Below are 22,990 nucleotides of genomic sequence, written 5' to 3'. Positions count from 1 at the left end.
CTCAAAACTAGGTTGAATATCTGCTCCAATTGGTAAATCTCTTCTATTTCTTCCGGACCTTCTCTCTTATCTATATTGCGAACGAATCGTCTTTCTATCTTCCTGAAGTTTGCTAGTTAGTTCCTTTCGGACGATAAAAAAAACTTTGATTTCATATTTTTTGGCTGAGTCATACGGAATAGTATATCAGACTATAATACTTTATGCTGCATGGCTGCAGCTCTGAATGGTGCACATTCTGCTTAAATATTCTGCTCTTCAAGTAGTTCTTTAGTATACAATAAAATTATATTTTTACTGCTGCCTTTACTCGTTGTTAAGCTTCAGTTTGACGCACACGAGCTGCTTGCCCCAAATAGGGTAGTAAATTTTGCGATTTTGTACTAAAAAAATGTTTTTTAACACCTAAATACTTAAATTTTTTTAGCACTCACACAATCCTTAAAGATTTTTACAAGCATGTTTTCCTTTGCCAGAACAAGTTTCTTTTTATACCCTGAACCCATTAAAAATGGGTATAAGGGTATATTGTATTTGTGCAAAATCCAAATGTATGTAACAGGCAGAAGGAAGCATCTCCGACCCCATAAAGTATATATATTCTTGATCAGCATCAATAGCCGAGTCGATCTAGCCATGTCCGTCTGTCTGTCCGTCCGTCCGTCCGTCCGTCCGTATGTATGAGTCAAAGGATCTCAGAACCTATAAGAGCTAGAGAAATTTTAGATGTAGATGCTCCTAGTTCCCGCGCAGATTGAGTTTTTTTCCGATAAATGATAACTTACTCCGTTTCCAAGCAATCGATAAAAATCGATATCGACATCCTGTTTTTTTTTTAGCAAATTGGGTAAATAATAAGAGCTAAAGCCACCAAACATGATATGTTGCTTTTAGAATATTATAAATATTTCAAGTATCTTTCATTTTATACCTATCGCCACCTCCCCGCTACCACCCCAGAGCTATAAATCAAGTTAATAACCCAACTTTTATTGCCAACCAATTTAAACCACAATTTAAATGCAATTGATTTTTTCAGAATAGACAAATATTCTATGGTACAATAAGATATACTGTAGAAAATTTCAGAAAGATCGGTTAAGAAAAACCAAAGTTATATGCAACTGCGCAATTGAATGGGGCAGCAGCTTTAAGAATTTCTGTACACACACACATTCATGCGCGTCTGCTTCGCATTCTAATAGCATGGTAATTGCATCTTTTTTTTGTAATGTTATTTTAGTTCCTTTTTTATCATAAGTACTTAATTGTTGGTGTGGCTGCTGAGTAGAGGCATAGCAAGTGGTGCGGTCTGTCGCGAGTTCGAGCCCTACCGGGGAAAGTATTATTATTTTTTTTTTTGCTGGTGTGGCTGTTGAGTAGAGTCGACAGTAAGTAATGCGGTCAGTTGCAAATTCGAGCCCTGCCAAGGGAACTTTTTTTTATTAATTTATTTGGTGTTGGAATAAGAGGGTTCAGGGTATCCCCTAGTCGGGAGCTCCCGACTTTAACCTCTTACTTGTTCTTCATGGTTTTCCCTCTAGATTAATCTGGCATTCAAATCTCGACACCAATTTTTTTGGTCGAAATTCATGTCCAAATCTTACCCCAAGATTCGTATATAGACATGGGTCAAAATTTACCACCCCCATAACTCGGTCAAATCTCTTCCGATTTTCACGAAGTATGGATTTTTCTTCATGATTTCCCCTCTAGAATAATCTGGCATTCAAATCTGAACACCGGTTTTCTAGTCGAAATTCATGTCCAAATCTTACCCCAAGATTCGTATATAGACATGGGTCAAAAATTACCACCCCCATAACTCGGTCAAATCTCATCCGATGTTCACGAAGTTTGGCTTTTTCTTCATGGTTTTCCCTCTAGATTAATCTGGCATTCAAATCTCGACATCGATTTTTTGGTCGAAATTCATGTCCAAATCTTACCCCAAGATTCGTATATAGCATGGGTCAAAAATTACCACCCCCATAACTCGGTCAAATCTCATCCGATGTTCACGAAGTTTGGCTTTTTCTTCATGGTTTTCCCTCTAGATTAATCTGGCATTCAAATCTCGACATCGATTTTTTGGTCGAAATTCATGTCCAAATCTTACCCCAAGATTCGTATATAGCATGGGTCAAAAATTACCACCCCCATAACTCGGTCAAATCTCATCCGATTTTCACGAAGTTTGGCGTTTTCTTCATGGTTTTCCCTCTAGATTAATCTGGTATTCAAATCTCGACACCGATTTTTTGGTCGAAATTCATGTCCAAATCTTACCCCAAGATTCGTATATAGACATGGGTCAAAATTTACCACCCCCATAGCTCGGTCAAATCTCTTCCGATTTTTACGAAGTTTGGCTTTTTCTTCATGGTTTTCCCTCTAGATTAATCTGGCATTCAAATCTCGACATCGATTTTTTGGTCGAAATTCATGTCCAAATCTTACCCCAAGATTCGTATATAGCATGGGTTAAAAATTACCACCCCATAACTCGGTCAAATCTCATCCGATTTTCACGAAGTTTGGCCTTTTCTTCATGGTTTTCCCTCTAGATTAATCTGGCATTCAAATCTCGACATCGATTTTTTGGTCGAAATTCATGTCCAAATCTTACCCCAAGATTCGTATATAGCATGGGTCAAAAATTACCACCCCCATAACTCGGTCAAATCTCATCCGATTTTCACGAAGTTTGGCGTTTTCTTCATGGTTTTCCCTCTAGATTAATCTGGCATTCAAATCTGAACACCGATTTTCTAGTCGAAATGCATGTCCAAATCTTACCCCATGATTCGTATATAGACATGGGTTAAAAATTACCACCCCCATAACTCGGTCAAATCTCATCCGATTTTCACGAAATTTGGCTTTTTCTTCATGGTTTTCCCTCTGGATTAATCTGGCATTCAAATCTCGACATCGATTTTTTGGTCGAAATTCATGTCCAAATCTTACCAAATCTTATAGACATGGGTCAAAATTTACCACCCCCATAACTCGGTCAAATCTCATCCGATTTTCACGAAGTTTGGCGTTTTCTTCATGGTTTTCCCTCTAGATTAATCTGGCATTCAAATCTCGACACCGATTTTTTGGTCGAAATTCATGTTCAAATCTTACCCCAAGATTCGTATATAGACATGGGTCAAAATTTACCACCCCCATAACTCGGTCAAATCTCATCCGATTTTCACGAAGTTTGGATTTTTCTTCATGATTTTCCCTTTAGATTAATCTGGCATTCAAATCTGAACACCGATTTTCTAGTCGAAATGCATGTCCAAATCTTACCCCAAGATTCGTATATAGACATGGGTCAAAATTTACCACCCCCATAACTCGGTCAAATCTCTTCCGATTTTCACGAAGTTTTGCTTTTTCTGCATGGTTTTCCTTTGGATTAATCTGGCATTCAAATCTCGACATCGATTTTTTGGTCGAAATTCATGTCCAAATCTTACCCCAAGATTCGTATATAGACATGGGTCAAAATTTACCACCCCCATAGCTCGGTCAAATCTCTTCCGATTTTTACGAAGTTTGGCTTTTTCTTCATGGTTTTCCCTCTAGATTAATCTGGCATTCAAATCTCGACATCGATTTTTTGGTCGAAATTCATGTCCAAATCTTACCCCAAGATTCGTATATAGCATGGGTTAAAAATTACCACCCCATAACTCGGTCAAATCTCATCCGATTTTCACGAAGTTTGGCCTTTTCTTCATGGTTTTCCCTCTAGATTAATCTGGCATTCAAATCTCGACACCGATTTTTTGGTCGAAATTCATGTCCAAATCTTACCAAATCTTATAGACATGGGTCAAAATTTACCACCCCCATAACTCGGTCAAATCTCTTCCGATTTTCACGAAGTTTGGCTTTTTCTTCATGGTTTTCCCTCTGGATTAATCTGGCATTCAAATCTCGACATCGATTTTTTGGTCGAAATTCATGTCCAAATCTTACCAAATCTTATAGACATGGGTCAAAATTTACCACCCCCATAACTCGGTCAAATCTCATCCGATTTTCACGAAGTTTGGATTTTTCTTCATGATTTTCCCTTTAGATTAATCTGGCATTCAAATCTGAACACCGATTTTCTAGTCGAAATGCATGTCCAAATCTTACCCCAAGATTCGTATATAGACATGGGTCAAAATTTACCACCCCCATAACTCGGTCAAATCTTATCCGATTTTTACGAAAATTGGCTTTTTCTTCATGGTTTTCCCTCTAGATTAATCTGGCGTTCAAATCTCGACGCCGATTTTTTGGTCGAAATTCTTGTCCAAATCTTACCCCAAGATTCGTATATAGACATGGGTCAAAAATTACCACCCCCATAACTCGGTCAAATCTCATCCGATTTTTACGAAGTTTGGCGTTTTCTTCATGGTTTTCCCTCTAGATTAATCTGGCATTCAAATCTGAACACCGATTTTCTAGTCGAAATGCATGTCCAAATCTTACCCCATGATTCGTATATAGACATGGGTTAAAAATTACCACCCCCATAACTCGGTCAAATCTCATCCGATTTTCACGAAATTTGGCTTTTTCTTCATGGTTTTCCCTCTGGATTAATCTGGCATTCAAATCTCGACATCGATTTTTTGGTCGAAATTCATGTCCAAATCTTACCAAATCTTATAGACATGGGTCAAAATTTACCACCCCCATAACTCGGTCAAATCTCATCCGATTTTCACGAAGTTTGGCGTTTTCTTCATGGTTTTCCCTCTAGATTAATCTGGCATTCAAATCTCGACACCGATTTTTTGGTCGAAATTCATGTTCAAATCTTACCCCAAGATTCGTATATAGACATGGGTCAAAATTTACCACCCCCATAACTCGGTCAAATCTCATCCGATTTTCACGAAGTTTGGATTTTTCTTCATGATTTTCCCTTTAGATTAATCTGGCATTCAAATCTGAACACCGATTTTCTAGTCGAAATGCATGTCCAAATCTTACCCCAAGATTCGTATATAGACATGGGTCAAAATTTACCACCCCCATAACTCGGTCAAATCTCTTCCGATTTTCACGAAGTTTTGCTTTTTCTGCATGGTTTTCCTTTGGATTAATCTGGCATTCAAATCTCGACATCGATTTTTTGGTCGAAATTCATGTCCAAATCTTACCCCAAGATTCGTATATAGACATGGGTCAAAATTTACCACCCCCATAGCTCGGTCAAATCTCTTCCGATTTTTACGAAGTTTGGCTTTTTCTTCATGGTTTTCCCTCTAGATTAATCTGGCATTCAAATCTCGACATCGATTTTTTGGTCGAAATTCATGTCCAAATCTTACCCCAAGATTCGTATATAGCATGGGTTAAAAATTACCACCCCATAACTCGGTCAAATCTCATCCGATTTTCACGAAGTTTGGCCTTTTCTTCATGGTTTTCCCTCAAGATTAATCTGGCATTCAAATCTCGACACCGATTTTTTGGTCGAAATTCATGTCCAAATCTTACCAAATCTTATAGACATGGGTCAAAATTTACCACCCCCATAACTCGGTCAAATCTCTTCCGATTTTCACGAAGTTTGGCTTTTTCTTCATGGTTTTCCCTCTGGATTAATCTGGCATTCAAATCTCGACATCGATTTTTTGGTCGAAATTCATGTCCAAATCTTACCAAATCTTATAGACATGGGTCAAAATTTACCACCCCCATAACTCGGTCAAATCTCATCCGATTTTCACGAAGTTTGGATTTTTCTTCATGATTTTCCCTTTAGATTAATCTGGCATTCAAATCTGAACACCGATTTTCTAGTCGAAATGCATGTCCAAATCTTACCCCAAGATTCGTATATAGACATGGGTCAAAATTTACCACCCCCATAACTCGGTCAAATCTTATCCGATTTTTACGAAAATTGGCTTTTTCTTCATGGTTTTCCCTCTAGATTAATCTGGCGTTCAAATCTCGACGCCGATTTTTTGGTCGAAATTCTTGTCCAAATCTTACCCCAAGATTCGTATATAGACATGGGTCAAAAATTACCACCCCCATAACTCGGTCAAATCTCATCCGATTTTCACGAAGTTTGGCGTTTTCTTCATGGTTTTCCCTCTAGATTAATCTGGCATTCAAATCTTAACACCGATTTTCTAGTCGAAATGCATGTCCAAATCTTACCCCAAGATTCGTATATAGACATGGGTTAAAAATTACCACCCCCATAACTCGGTCAAATCTCATCCGATTTTCACGAAATTTGGCTTTTTCTTCATGGTTTTCCCTCTGGATTAATCTGGCATTCAAATCTCGACATCGATTTTTTGGTCGAAATTCATGTCCAAATCTTACCAAATCTTATAGACATGGGTCAAAATTTACCACCCCCATAACTCGGTCAAATCTCATCCGATTTTCACGAAGTTTGGCGTTTTCTTCATGGTTTTCCCTCTAGATTAATCTGGCATTCAAATCTCGACACCGATTTTTTGGTCGAAATTCATGTTCAAATCTTACCCCAAGATTCGTATATAGACATGGGTCAAAATTTACCACCCCCATAACTCGGTCAAATCTCATCCGATTTTCACGAAGTTTGGATTTTTCTTCATGATTTTCCCTTTAGATTAATCTGGCATTCAAATCTGAACACCGATTTTCTAGTCGAAATGCATGTCCAAATCTTACCCCAAGATTCGTATATAGACATGGGTCAAAATTTACCACCCCCATAACTCGGTCAAATCTCTTCCGATTTTCACGAAGTTTTGCTTTTTCTGCATGGTTTTCCTTTTGGATTAATCTGGCATTCAAATCTCGACATCGATTTTTTGGTCGAAATTCATGTCCAAATCTTACCCCAAGATTCGTATATAGACATGGGTCAAAATTTACCACCCCCATAGCTCGGTCAAATCTCTTCCGATTTTTACGAAGTTTGGCTTTTTCTTCATGGTTTTCCCTCTAGATTAATCTGGCATTCAAATCTCGACATCGATTTTTTGGTCGAAATTCATGTCCAAATCTTACCCCAAGATTCGTATATATAGCATGGGTTAAAAATTACCACCCCATAACTCGGTCAAATCTCATCCGATTTTCACGAAGTTTGGCCTTTTCTTCATGGTTTTCCCTCTAGATTAATCTGGCATTCAAATCTCGACACCGATTTTTTGGTCGAAATTCATGTCCAAATCTTACCAAATCTTATAGACATGGGTCAAAATTTACCACCCCCATAACTCGGTCAAATCTCTTCCGATTTTCACGAAGTTTGGCTTTTTCTTCATGGTTTTCACTCTGGATTAATCTGGCATTCAAATCTCGACATCGATTTTTTGGTCGAAATTCATGTCCAAATCTTACCAAATCTTATAGACATGGGTCAAAATTTACCACCCCCATAACTCGGTCAAATCTCTTCCGATTTTCACGAAGTTTGGCTTTTTCTTCATGGTTTTCCCTCTAGATTAACCTGGCATTCAAATCTCGACGCCGATTTTTTGGTCGAAATTCATGTCCAAATCTTACCCCAAGATTCGTATATAGACATGGGTCAAAAATTACCACCCCCATAACTCGGTCAAATCTCATCCGATTTTCACGAAGTTTGGCGTTTTCTTCATGGCTTTCCCTCTAGATTAATCTGGCATTCAAATCTCGACACCGATTTTTTGGTCGAAATTCATGTTCAAATCTTACCCCAAGATTCGTATATAGACATGGGTCAAAATTTACCACCCCCATAACTCGGTCAAATCTCATCCGATTTTCACGAAGTTTGGATTTTTCTTCATGATTTTCCCTTTAGATTAATCTGGCATTCAAATCTGAACACCGATTTTCTAGTCGAAATGCATGTCCAAATCTTACCCCAAGATTCGTATATAGACATGGGTCAAAATTTACCACCCCCATAACTCGGTCAAATCTTATCCGATTTTTACGAAAATTGGCTTTTTCTTCATGGTTTTCCCTGTAGATTAATCTGGCGTTCAAACCTCGACACCGATTTTTTGGTCGAAATTCATGTCCAAATCTTACCCCAAGATTCGTATATAGACATGGGTCAAAAATTACCACCCCCATAACTCGGTCAAATCTCATCCGATTTTCACGAAGTTTGGCGTTTTCTTCATGGCTTTCCCTCTAGATTAATCTGGCATTCAAATCTCGACACCGATTTTTTGGTCGAAATTCATGTTCAAATCTTACCCCAAGATTCGTATATAGACATGGGTCAAAATTTACCACCCCCATAACTCGGTCAAATCTCATCCGATTTTCACGAAGTTTGGCGTTTTCTTCATGGTTTTCCCTCTAGATTAATCTGGCATTCAAATCTGAACACCGATTTTCTAGTCGAAATGCATGTCCAAATCTTACCCCAAGATTCGTATATAGACATGGGTCAAAATTACCACCCCCATAACTCGGTCAAATCTCATCCGATTTTCACGAAGTTTGCCGTTTTCTTCAGGGTTTTCCCTCTAGATTAATCTGGCATTCAAATCTCGACACCGATTTTTTGGTCGAAATTCATGTCCAAATCTTACCCCAAGATTCGTATATTGACATGGGTCAAAATTTACCACCCCCATAACTCGGTCAAATCTCATCCGATTTTCACGAAGTTTGCCGTTTTCTTCAGGGTTTTCCCTCTAGATTAATCTGGCATTCAAATCTCGACACCGATTTTTTGGTCGAAATTCATGTCCAAATCTTACCCCAAGATTCGTATATAGACATGGGTCAATATTTACCACCCCCATAACTCGGTCAAATCTCATACGATTTTCACGAAGTTTGGATTTTTCTTCATGATTTTCCCTCTAGATTAACCTGGCATTCAAATCTCGACACCGATTTTTTGGTCGAAATTCATGTCCAAATCTTACCCCAAGATTCGTATATAGACATGGGTCAAAATTTACCACCCCCATAACTCGGTCAAATCTCATCCGATTTTCACGAAGTTTGGCGTTTTCTTCATGGTTTTCCCTCTAGATTAATCTGGCATTCAAATCTCGACACCGATTTTTTGGTCGAAATTCATGTCCAAATCTTACCCCAAGATTCGTATATAGACACGGGTCAAAGTTTACCACCCCTATAACTCGGTCAAATCTCTTCCGATTTTCACGAAGTTTGGCTTTTTCTTCATGGTTTTCCCTCTAGATTAATCTGGCATTCAAATCTCGACACCGATTCTTTGGTCGAAATTCATGTCCAAATCTTACCCCAAGATTCGTATGTAGGCGTATGGGTCAAAAATTACCACCCCCATAACTCGGTCAAATCTCATCCGATTTTCACGAAGTTTGGATTTTTCTTCATGGTTTTCCCTCTAGATTAATCTGGCATTCAAATCTGAACACCGATTTTCTAGTCGAAATTCATGTCCAAATCTTACCCCAAGATTCGTATATAGAAATGGGTCAAAATTTACCACCCGCATATCTCGGCCAAATCTCATCCGATTTTCACGAAGTTTGGATTTTTCTTCATGGTTTCCCTCTAGAATAATCTTGCATTCAAATCTCGACACCGATTTTTTAGTCGAAATTCATGTCCAAATCTTACCCCAAGATTCGTATATAGACAGGGGTCAAAATTTACCACCCGCATATCTCGGCCAAATCTCATCCGATTTTCACGAAGTTTGGCTTTTTATACCCTAAACCCATTAAAAATGAGTAAAAGGGTATATTGTATTTGTGCGAAATGTATGTAACAGGCAGAAGGAAGCAACTCCGACCCCATAAAGTATATATATTCTTGATCAGCATAAATAGGTGAGTCGATCTAGCCATGTCCGTCTGTCTGTCCGTCCGTCCGTTCGTCCGTATGTATGAACGCAAGGATCTCAGAACCTAAAAGAGCTAGAGACTTGAAATTTTAGATGTAGATGCTCCTAGCTACCGCGTTTGTTTCCGATAATCGATAAAAATCGATATCGATATCCTGTTTTTTGGGCAATTTTGGGAAATAATAAGAACTAGAGTCACCAAACTTGACATATAGCTTCTAAAATAGAATATATATATGCATTTGATGTTGGAAGAAGAGGGTTCAGGGTATCTCCTAGTCGGGAGCTCCCGACTAGAACCTCTTACTTGTTTATTTACCCATTTCTGCTTTGCATTGAATTTAGTTTAGTCTAAAGCGCCAGAGTGCTAAAAAAATTGTGTTTAACAATTCATTAAAGGCCAAAAATAACAGTTTTATGAGAGAAATGTGCTTGAATGAGCTGCAAATGCATGTCCTAGAGGCAGATGGCAATATGGGTTAGAAGGGTATCATGGTTTTGTGCAAATGTATGTAACAGGCAGAAGGTAGCAACTCCGACCACATAAAGTATATATATTCTTGATCAGCACCAGTAGCCCAGTCGATCTATCCATGTTCATGCCTGTTCATCTGTCCGTCTCCCCGTCTGTCCGTACATCTTTCTGTCCGTCCGTTCGTATACATCTACGCGTCGCTGTTAGAACCTTTAAGCAAGGCTCTTTTTTAAACGTAGATCCTCCTTGTGCCCGCGCAGTACGATTTTCTTTTCTGTAATCGATAACTTGCCCCGTTTCCAAGCAATCGATAAAAATTGATATTGAAATCCTGTTTTTTTAATTGTTATTTTCACAAAATTTGACCTTTAGTTTCTGGAATATAGTATATACAGATCAAGTATCTTTTATTTTATGGCTACCATTCCCCACATCTCATAACCATAACCTTAGAAGTTTCAGGGTATCCCCTATTCGGCACGCCCACCTAGAGCACTCGTACATGCTATTATTAATTTTATTAGAAGGGGTTGTACTAGTAGAAAACTGTTAACCTGCCTAAATATGTTGCTGGACTGCCTGCTATGTTGCTGGACTAACAGAACTCTATTTCCATATAATAGCCTGGTTTTTGAAACTAAAACCTTGTTGCCTTAAAGACTGGATTACTTGGACAATTCGCTTTCCAAAAACTGTCTATAGTCTATAGCTCAGAGCTTAAGTAATATATATGCTGTATTTTCTTATAAAACATAATACTATGTTTACTATAATTATAAGATCAGATCCGTCAAAGGTATACGAAAACTTCCTGTAATTTATTCTACATACTTTTTTATTCGTTCAGTTCTGGTATTTTCTAACAGGTTTATCATTTTATTGAAGGATTCAGATGTCAGATAAAAGAATAAATGCTTTTCAATTAAAACTGTCAACTGAGATACAATTATTTAGCATTGCTTTAATTTTGACTCAAAAGCTTGTCGTTTTGTCAAGTCCTCAAGTATATTTGTCCGGTAATTTGCTGTCATGGCCGTAAGCTAACCTGCAGTTGATGGTAAAAATTGTTCACAATTGCCTCTCTGTCAATGGCGAGCCCATGTCTGGCTATCTAACCACGCGACTATCTCACCCAAGGTGCTTGGCACCTGGATAAATAACGGTAACAAAGCTCATGCAGCACTCGTTTGCCTTTGGATAAATATCGTATATCATGGTTACATGGAATTTTGCTGAATACGGAATTGCTTCTTGTGCACTCAACCAGCTGTGGCCCTCATGCATCAAGCATGCATGTGTTTCTCTGAATTTGTAACGAGGGCAGGTAAGCGGTCACAAAGGATTCTTATGTGTTACCCAGGCCGGGAACCGCACCGCACAGGAGTCGTGATTGCATTTTATGACTGTCTGTGGCTTTGCATGGTGCTGACCGCTTCTGGTCCGTATATGGCATTTGACTTCATACCTTGTGGCTACACTGAGCGAAACCCTGACATAACATTCAAAATAAGAAGTGAAAAATAGACAAACAAAATCGTAAATATAAAAAAAGAACTTTAAGCGTGAAGCGTTGCAAAATGGGATCACTATAAATACAATCAGATATTAAAAAGGAACATTGAGATATGAAAAAAGTTTAATGCAGCATCTTAAGATATCGAAAAGTTAAAAAAAACTGTAGCAGGCTCATGGTAAATTAACTGCAGGATAAACTGCCTAAAGGCAAAAAATGAATTACAATTTAAACCAATTTTTAAATGTATTAGGTAGATTGTTAATTAGCTATAAGTATAATGTTTTCTGTTAAGAGAATTAAGAATTAAGAGAAGGAAATTTAATAAAAATTGTAAGACACATTCAGGTACATAGCAAATTATTCGTAAGCGAAATAATGGCTGTAAATATAGATGCAAAGTTGATTATATATTAATAATAATAATAATGTGTATGAAGTACATCGTCAATTGGCAGCAGAGTAAATGTTGGCTGTTCAAAGATATAAAAAGAAGAAGTAAAATGTATATATAAATTGAGTAGGTAAATGGTTAAGAAAGCGGCTAGTAATCTGTTAAAAGATAAAAATCATTAGTTATTGATAGGTACAGGGTAAATTAAGTTTGCAGCAAATGATGGCTGTTAATAGATACAAAAAATAGATGTTATATATTATTGAAATGAATAATATTTTAGAAGTATACGGTAAATTAACTAGAGGATAAGTTTTGGCGCTTAAATATAAATTACAAGAGATAGGTGTTAATCAGGTAAATAGTAAATTAGATGTTTGTTTAATTTTGTTTTGCTGAAGCTGTAAATTATTATCAGGTACAAGGCAAATTAACTGTAGATAAATTATGGCTGTTGGTAGATAAAAAATTAATTAGATATTTAAAATTGTAATCCAGTGTAATAATAAGTAAGACTTGGCTGTTCAAAAATGAAAAATACATTAAGAATTGTTAATATTTTTGAGGTACATGGTAAATTAACTGTAAGATAATGGTTAGATAAAAATGTATTTAAAATTGTAAGTCTCTATCAAGTTCATGGTAAATAAAATTTGGCACTAATTTCGACTGTGAACAGCTAATAAACATATAAATATTGACAGCTCTCAGTATCTAAATAATGTAAGTCAACTTTCAGTGCATAAAGAAAGTGTATTTAAGGAGCATATATTTTTTCGCAGAACCGACTAAACATTTAATTTTTTGCTTCTTGTAAGCTGCATTTCACATTGAGTCTGTAAACTGCCAGCAGGCACTTACGGGTATTTTCTGTTTTAGTTTTATTTCAAAAGGGTTGGCCGAGGGAGGGGGGTGGGGGATAGGGGGCTTGTGTCCTGAAGTGGACATTGTGTGCAGTGTTGGAAAGTGCACTCAACAATGTTGAGAGCTGAGCCCGCTGGCAATATGTAATTATTGCAAATAGTTGGATACCCGGAATGCACACGAAGAAACGACTTTCAGCATCACCAGCTTCAGCTCAAAAATTGGTACATTAAGTGCAGGCTCTGGCCGACGGTTGTGTGTAGACAATGTTGCTGTTTTTATGGCAATTTTTTCTTATTTTTTTTTAATGTGCCATAATGCCAGACATACACACACACAGCGAGACACACGTACACAACAAAATCACATTTGATAGCAATTGAGAAACTTGCGCGCGCAAATGTTGCATTTGTTCTTTAATTCTAAAGTCGTCGAGGGTTGAGCATTTAATTGGATTTTCCCTCCTTTCAGCGGCAACAATGCCTCTGTGCCGTGGCTGTGGCTGCTGCTAACTGTTGACTGCGAGTGTGCGATAAGTTTTTCCACAATTCAATTGTCCACACACGAGCTTATATTGTGCCCTGCCAGTTACGAAGGATGCTTCAGCTTAATTTAACCACAACTCAATTTCCCGTTGCCACAAAAATTCGAATAAAAAATAACAAATAAACAAATGCTCATTCGAGCAACTTAGGTTTTAAACCAATCCAATCAATTTCCGTTGCGGAACTGATTTATTCTTATAAATTTAAAGTGAATGCTTTTCATCGACTTTAAACTTTCATAATTTTGCGGTAGCTAAAAGGATTTCCAAGAAAATTTTCTTGCCTGCCGTAGAGCCCAGGGGCTTATGTCGCATTAATGTATTGATTTTCTTTTCTTATTTCTCTGACACCGAATAACCACATAATTCAATAAAAATGTGTTCTCAATCAGGCGCATAAATTTAGTTGTCAGTTCGTCTGTTTGTCTACATAAATTAAAAATTTGCACGGGCCCTTTGACTGGCTCATGGGCCATATGGACACAACGATCATTGACAGTCAAAAATGTATTGAGAACAGCCTCATCTTATCTTTTAACTAACTATTTAATTATTTAAAGCCAAAAAGACTCAAATTTACTTATACGTTTTTGAACACGGATCGCCCTTCTATGCGATTTTCATGACCCTAAGTATTAATATAAGATTTTCAAAATAATTTTTCTATTAATAATTATAACACAGAGAACTGTTTCTATTTTTAAGATGAGATGTTTTCCGTTCTCTCTCTCTCCCTCTTAAATCTTCAAAAATGTTTCCATGAAATCCCCGTATTCATGTATATAAATTGATATAAATTAAAATCGAAATCGATATATTGTTTTGTTTAACATACAATTGATAAAGACAATTTGCCGCTGATTGCGGAGCATCTATTAGTCGGACACGCCCGATCTAACATGATGCTTAAATGTTTTTGCCTGCCATTTACAACATTTAATTAATTGATTGTCGATTTTGCGGAATGACCAGTAGAGAAAAACGAATCGTTAAATACAAATGACCAACGAGCTGCAGTTGCAGTTGAATTGTGAACATGTTGGAACGGTTTTACCATGCAATCGATGTAATAGAATGTAAAAGGAACTTCTTGCTTTCCAGCTCAATGGCAAATGCAAATGCCAGTGTGGTTGCAATCGATTTACAGCAACAAGCGAAAGAGGAAGAAAAAGAGCACTGGCAATGCCATTAGTAAGGAGTTCAGAAAGAGCAGCAATAGCAGTAGCAGAAGCAGTAGCTGCAGCGGCAGCAGCAGTGGCTGTGACAATGGCAGCAACAACGACTGTTAGACGTGCATTTAATGAGCTGTAAACGCATTCACAAAGCTCTGCGCTTGGCACCTGGCCCAAAGCCTTGCCAACAACAACATCAGCTGCAGCAGCAACAGCAACAACAGCAGCAACAGCAATAACAGCAGCAACAACAACAACAGCAGCAGCAACAACAACAGCAACAACAACAACAGCAACAACATTAAGCTGCGCCAACTTCAACCGCAAATTGCCTTCATTACGTATATAAATTATGCTCTTTTTTAATACCCTAACAGGGGGTGTTATAGCTTAGTTCATCAAATATGTAACGCATCTTCAATCTCATAGAGTATATATATTATTAATCTGTAGCAACAGCCGACTCGACAGACTCATGTTTATCATGTTGCTTTGCTCAGTTTGAAATCTATCGTCACGTAAATTTGCACAGGTTCCACTTTTTATTATGGGCAGCATCGGATCGAGCCACTATAACATAAAGCTTGGTGGTCATTCAATTTGAACTCTTGTGTATTCAATAGTTATGGTTCTTTTGAGACCAAATTTGGCATTTGGGAGTTTTATCATTTCTTTTTGTAATTCTTATCATTTCTTTCACACATGCAAACATTTCTTTTTATCCGATTGCTTTATCATACAGCTATATAAAAAGAGTATAGATAACACTCATATTTCTCAAGATATATTGACAAAGCCCAGCTACATTCTTCTCACATGTCTGCAGAATCGTTTAAACTGGTTCGCCATTATGATATGGCTGCTGCAGCAACAAACAGTTGGCATCGACATGTCCTTAAGGGTATTTAATCTTCGGCGTGCCGCAGGTGGGCGTACTTTATTGCTTCTTTTTTTACTTTTTGGCCATGGCAATTGTCACACCTTTTTATTGCCCGAGTCGCATTAATGGCTAATGAAGGCAGCGACGGCAGCGGCAGCGGCAGCGGGAGCAGGAGCAGTCACAATGGTCATAATAAGTGGACAGCAACAACAATGCCAAACAATTCACAATTGCTGTCACTAAGCGCTGGCTTTTCTGTGTGTGCGTATATGTGAAAATTTATGATGTGTCCGCAGCAGCAAAAGTTTTTGGCCATGTTCTGCGTGTCTGCAGCTCACAATTTTGTGAGCCTCGCCCCACCTGCCCGTGCTCCGATGGCCAAGCTATCCGTACAAATACAGATTCAGTTCATGATACACACACACACACACACACACACACACACACACAGAGACACACACAGGGACAAGGACAGGCTCAGTCATAGCAATTAATTTCGTTTTATTTTCGGGGCCATAATTTCTGAGAATGAGCCAAGCCTCAGTCAATTGCCGCATTGCCATGCTACCTATCTATATATATATATATCTATCTATGTGTGTGGGGCTGTATGCATGTCTGCACATATATTTAATTGGAATTGCCGTCAAGTTTAATGAAATATTGTCAATTTGCTGGCAAAAACCATGTAACATCAAGCCCATTGGCATCTCACAATTCAATGCACAGCACTTAGAACAATTTAATACAATTTGCAAAAGACAAACAAAAAAAACAATTAAGAGGTTCTAGTCGGGTGCTCCCGATACCCTAAACCCTCTTCTTCCAACATCAAATGCATATATATATTCTATTTTATAAGCTATATGTCAAGTTTGGTGACTCTAGCTCTTATTATTTACCAAAATTGCCGAAAAAACAGGATATCGATATCGATTGTTTGGAAACGGAGTAAGTTATCGATTATCGGAAACAAACTCGATCTGCGCGGGAACTAGGAGCATCTACATCTTAGTCTCTAGCTCTTATAGGTTCTGAGATCCTTGCGTTCATACATACGTACGGACGGACGGACGGACAGACAGACGGACATGGCTAGATCGACTTGGCTATTGGTGCTGATCAAGAATATATATACTTTATGGGGCCGAAGATGCTTCCTTCTGCATGGATATCTCTGAATTATTTTTAGTCAGCCGTATTAATTTTGTTTATTAATTTCCCAGAATTTGCTGCTTTCGTTTTACCCAAATTTCTATGTAATGTTTATTTTCACCGTAAATTAATTTATTTTTGTATTTTTTCACACATTTCGACTAGAAAATTGAAATTTAGCCTCATCAAGTTACGCATCGGTAATTGAATTATTTGTGTGTTCTTCATGTGAACATTTTAACCAAAAATCAAATTTAAGCAGAGTTTTACAAATTGCATTCATGCTAAGTAGAAGGCAAATATTTAAGCTGAAGAAAATCTTGAAATTGCGGAAACTTAACTCCAGGTAGCTAAATAACTCTTTCGCAATTCCTGACAATCAAAGGGGAACTATGGGTATCATGGTTTTGTGCATTTGTACGTAACAGGCAGAAGGAAGCATCTTCGACCCCTTAAAGTACATATATTCTTGGTCAGCATCAATAGCCAAATTGATCTAGCCATTTCCGACTGTCCGTCCGCCCGCCTGTCCGTCCGTCTGTTGGTCCGTTTGTCCGTATATGTGTACGCATCGATCTCAGAACCATTAAGCAAGAGACTTTTTTGAACGTATGTCCTCCTTGTGCCCACGCAGTACGAGTTTTTCTTTCCGGTAGTCGATTCCAAGCAATCGATGACCAAATTTCTAAAGTTTTATTGGCTAGAGTCACCAAATTTGACATGTAGCTTCTGGAATAAGTAGTATAAACAGATCAAGAATCTTTGATTTTATAGCCACCATTCCCACACCTCCCACCCCTAGCGCGAGTTGGTTTTGGTATTGAAAGAAGAAGGTTCAGGGTATCTTCTAGTCAGGCTCTTGAGCCCAACCATTTTTAACGAAATGTTGCTCGATTTTTGAAAAAGTGTGAGACAAAAATCTTTGCAAAACAAAATGCTGCTTAACACAGCTTTCCACCAATTTTCCACAGTTGCACGTGGAATTCTGTCTTGGCGAGCAAAACATCAAGATAATAGGTGCGGAGCTATGAACTCAATCAATTTAATCACTCAGTAAGTTAATCAGTCAATCAGGACAGACAGTATGTACATACTACTCGATAAGATTAGATTTTTTGAAATCCTTTTTATACAATTCAATGGAATAATTTATATAACACAAATTCATCTTCAATACTTTCTCAAAGGGATGGGGGCTTATTATTATTTGGCATGGGACTCAAAATGAATTGGATTGTGAACAAAATGCTTACAAGGGTTTCATTCCAAACTGTTTCAATATCCAAATCAAATATGGTCAGTTGGCAAGAACAAGCAAAAGGCTGGACGAGCCATAGAGCAAACAGATGACAAGGGTCAACCGCAAATGGCCCTCGAGCGGCTTTTGCAGGCAAATCATTTGCAATATTGATGAGCGGGCGGACGAATGGTACAGAGAGAGCGAGAGAGAGAGAGAGAGAGAATGGGAGGGAGAGTGCGAGCAAGTGAGAATGGCATTGAAACAGAGCTTGTGGTGCACGCACACAACTTATGTCATTATGATGAACTCTGCTGGCAAATCATTTATAACGCCGCGTTTGCCGCGTCTGTGCGCGACCTGCCCCAAGTGCTTGCCCCATGTGCGTGCCACGGCGCGGCAATTATTAATGAACGGCTGAAACTCAGCGATGTCGCCAGCTCGAGGCTCGACGCAACTGCCATTTGGCCTAGAGCATGGCCCCAATTAACAGCCAACAGCACGAGAAAGTCAACTATCGCAGTTTGCAGTTTGCAGTTTGGCCCTGTGTTTTTTATCGCCATCGCGTTTAATTTGCATTAGCAAATTTATTGCCCACACTTTATTTATTGAGCCACCGTTTTAGTCAACTGCTAAGCAAGTAAGCACCGACTGCGCAATACTCTACTCGCAAGATAATTGCCCTTTTATGAAGGTCGATTGAGAGCTTTCGTTTCTCATCGATAACTCTCAAACTATGAGCTAGGCAAATATCGATTTTTGCTATTGCCATTCGTATGGGCGTGGTAATAATATTTTTGGCTTAAATTTGAGAGAATTTTGTCTTTAGTATTAAATCTTAAACTTTTCCCAGTATAATTTGTTTCCAATTATCGATAATTATCGATAACTAGTCGATAAAAATCGAATTCGCCAACCTTATTTTTTGACGTATAGCTTCTAGAATAGTTTATACAGATCGATTATCTTCCGTTTTATATCATTTGGCATTGGTAGAAGGAGGTTCAGGGTATCTCTTAGTCGGGCACTCCCGACTAGAGCACTCTTACTTAATAAGTAGGCATCAATGAAAATTTTGGGAACTTGGCTTACTTCTGTGTACTTAAAAGCAAACTTTTAAGATCATTAAACATATATAATAATATATTTTAATCGAATCACTATTAAAATATATGTATATAATAGCTAATATATAATTCAATTTACCATGTCTAAAATGTAATTGGAATAATGTTCCGCAATTCGAATACCATCTTTTTATTCGGATACAATTTTTTGAAAATTAGTTTTTAACCGATTCACAGCTATTAAATGGTTTAAAGTCCTGCGTCAGTTGGGCAAAGCCACACAGAATGCATGCTCAATTTATTTTATTTTTTTTTTTAGAAATATGTTATCTCCAGTATTGTGGGCGGGCCGGATAAGGAAGGCGTGGCCAGCCCCCCATTTGCCATTAGCATTGAAAGTGCTCAAGGTCGATGTGGTGGGCATCGTGCGGGGACTGTTACGTGGCTGACACAAATTGCGATTCAACGCATAATTATGATAATTAAAAGGAAATCAGTGCAGTGCTGGAAGTGTCCTGGGCTGCGCTTCCTGCGCTCAACAACTTTTCACAAAGTTTAATTTCAGCAAGTCAAAAATGAGTTTCCAACTGTTTTTTTGTTTACCCTTGCACAGGGGGTATTACAACTTTGTCACGCAACATCTCCGACCCAAAAAAGTGTATTCATTCTTGATCAGTAGCAACAGTCGAGTTAAGGCATGTTCCTCTGTCTGTTTCTATCTCTCGCACATGAGTGAGAATCGGTCGAGCGAGGGGAGTGGGCGATTATAACGATGAGCGAAGGAAGCTGAAGCATTTCGCAATTACCTTTGCCTGACAAATTAAATTTAATTTTGAACATAAAAAAAGAATTATGAGACTCGTAAAACATTTTGGCAGGACTGCTCAATTATTTGCCGCTTGCTGAGTTGGCTCTATAAATTTTATTTGTATTTGTATTTGTATTTTATTTATTTATTTCTGCGTGCTTCAGCCAAACAACTTTTCAAAGGTAATAAAATGCGGGTGCTGCGAGGGGCTAGGGCTGAGGGGTACGCGAGGGGGTCTTATTTATGGCCCAAAGATTTGCAGCGAACTTTTGCGACCGTCTTCGCCATCGCCTCCGCCTCCGTCTTCGTCTCCTCTTCTGTTCAACTCGGGCAACGTGTCGAGGCGGACAGCCTGCTTTTGATAGCACGGCCCTGGGCTTCGGGCTGTCAGGGTATTCAAGCGTTTGGGCAATCGATATGGCAAATGGAGTTTATTTATGGCACGCTTATAATGAAATGCCAATCGAAAGTTGTTACGCCTTCAGCCAGTTTATAATTTGCATTTATAAACTTAAAATCTGTGCGCAATCTGTGCGCGCTAACCTAAGTTATACCCTTGACCAACACAACACCAAAGGGTATGCCCCATGCATGAATTAAGCGTGAAAAGCATGGAATGTTATAGTGAGATGATCTGATCTAACCCAAACGTATGTCAAATGTCCTGAAAATATGATAAATTAACTGAAATCGATTCGAGAAAAGAAGTAAGTAACTTTTAATAAGAACTTTTTTTCTTCAAGGTGCGTTCAGTTTTTATCAAGTTCTACGTAAAAACTGAGGAAAATATTTAAGTGGAAAAAAGTATTTCGGCAAACGATAAATTATACGAAAAGTATACAAAGGCAAAGCCTTAGTGTTGGGCAAAATATATGCTCCTTTGTGATTAATAACATTTCACAGTCTATCTGGCGTTAACTTTACAGAATTTTATAAAAATTCTAGGGACTAAACATATCCAAGATATTTAAGCTCGGACGACAACCTCGCGCTTTCCCGCCCAACATGAAGTTCCGTGTTTTGAGGTGGCCAATTCAACTAATTGACTCCAATATCGCTTAGCAAGTTGGTAATCATCTTGGCTTTGGCTGTTAACGCTATTTCCAGCAATTCTCCAGAGATTCTTTTGCGTCACCTCAACAAAGGGCACATGTTAAGTGCTGTATACCCAATTGGCGCAATCTGCGCTGTTGTTTATTTATGAATTTTGCAAATGAGCTGCGACAACATAAAATAAGAAGCAACAAAACCCAAAAGACAAAGGCAAAGGCAAAGGCATATAATATATATATATTTTCCTATTTGTAATTTTATGCGTAGCCATAGTCGAGTTATGGGGGCGGGGCAAGTGGAAGGTAAGGGTTTCGAGCTCAAAGCTGGGCGTAAGTATGTTTCCTGTTTGGCAGATATTTTGGGGCACTTGTTTATCTACGGCGCATAAAAGCAATTAAATGAGCCTAGAAAAAGGACTTCACTTAATCCTTTTGTGCAAGCCCCTAGTCAAGGCGTCGGCAACAAAGGACACGCCCAAAAGACACAAACATTTGCATACTTAATTAACTTGCCTTCAAAATTGTGGCATTTGCAGCCAAGCAACTCCGCCTAATATGCATTTCAGATACTCGAAAAGCCCTGATTGAGGTGTTTAAGGCTAGAAACCAATGGAAATTATGTCTGGATAGGAGTACATACATTTGATATATATAAATATATCAATTCACAGTTTTTTTGCTGCTCTGACACATTCAAAAAATTGTATATCCCTGGTGCCAGCTGCCAGAAACTTATTTCAACTTTAGTTTCACCCAAATATAATCATAATATATATAAGTAATTCTAAAGTTTTTCTAAAATTTACATGCACTTAAATATTGCATTAATGGACTTTTTATTGGATTAGTTAAACTAATCGCATTACTATTCCCAAACATTGTCAAACAATTTCAAAGAGAGTTTTTTGATACGAAAAACAAATAACAATGAACGGGTATCTGCGGCATGTCGAAGCTTAGATACCCTTTGCCCATACAAGATTCATTTTCGAGCTATTGTTTCTATAGAAGGCATATGATATAGTCAACCGATTCGATAAGTTGGGGGAATACTGAAGCCAAGCTTGGTGAAGATATATTTAAGCATAAATCCTTTTTGTTTTCGAAGAAGAAAACTTTATGATATAGTCTTTCGATCCAGTTGACTTCAGTATATGTACTGCCTGCAATAGAAAAATAGATCTGTGCCAGGTTTCCTGACGAGAGACTAGACAGACGGACATGTCCAGACATCCTCGACTGTTACTATTATTGTTCTAAAATATCTAAGTCTGAAGGAGATCTGCGATGTCTTTTTCAATGCGTTACACAGTTCACGACAAAGCGATAATAGCCTCTCCAAGGGTCTTACAAAGAAAATCAAGTTTTGGCCAGCAAAATTTATGCAAATTGTGTGAAATGGCCAAATAAAAAAAAATAAAAAAACACAACATAAAAAGAACAAAGCGCACATTATGCAGCGCGTAATTATGTAATTACTACAAACAACAAAGTGCCGCAAGCACAACGCCTCTTCCCCGTTTCCGTCCCAGCCCACACTCATCCGCTCATCCTGGACTCACCTCATCCTTGGGCACCAGCGTCACCTTTTTAATGGTGGGTGCACTATTGTTAACCACGACTGTTTCGCGTTTTAGCGATGGCCGCTTAAGAGCCGAATGCGGCTTTTGTATTTCCACCATGATTGTTGCTGTTCTTGTTAATTATGTTGTTAGTAAATTATGATGATGATGATGTTGCTGTTGTTGTTGTTGTTGATAATGCCTGATTAGTTTGTGGCAGAAGTTGTTGCTCTCGCGGTTAGTTGCCAAGTCAAACGGCTCATTAATCACAAAATGGCGCATTACACACGCATTACGAATTGAAGAGAATGTGGGGAATTGGCTAGCTGGGCATGGCCTTGTGACCGGGCGTGTTGAGACGTGGCCCTAACTGAATTAGACGGGCCTTCTTTGGGCATTTAATGAGCTATTTATGCCACGCATACGACGTGCATGCTTTCGCAATAAATTTTCCAATGAAAT

At 38.2% G+C, this 22,990-nt stretch overlaps 1 protein-coding gene across 1 annotated transcript in view; it reads right to left on the bottom strand.

The window, feature by feature from the left end:
• LOC115766433 (inactive dipeptidyl peptidase 10) overlaps positions 1 to 22,648 on the bottom strand; it is a 31,491-nt gene extending 8,843 nt beyond the window's left edge. Inside the window, exon 1 of the mRNA XM_030710361.1 lies at positions 22,529 to 22,648. Coding sequence (XP_030566221.1) covers positions 22,529 to 22,648 — 120 coding nt within the window. The remainder of the gene's footprint in view (positions 1 to 22,528) is intronic.
• Between the last annotated feature and the right edge of the window lie 342 nt (positions 22,649 to 22,990).

This window comes from Drosophila novamexicana, unplaced genomic scaffold (assembly GCF_003285875.2).
Source record: "Drosophila novamexicana strain 15010-1031.04,08,12 unplaced genomic scaffold, DnovRS2.1 tig00001151-arrow-arrow-pilon, whole genome shotgun sequence".
NCBI classification, from domain to species: domain Eukaryota; kingdom Metazoa; phylum Arthropoda; class Insecta; order Diptera; family Drosophilidae; genus Drosophila; species Drosophila novamexicana.
This window is presented reverse-complemented; position numbering and strand designations above follow the sequence as displayed.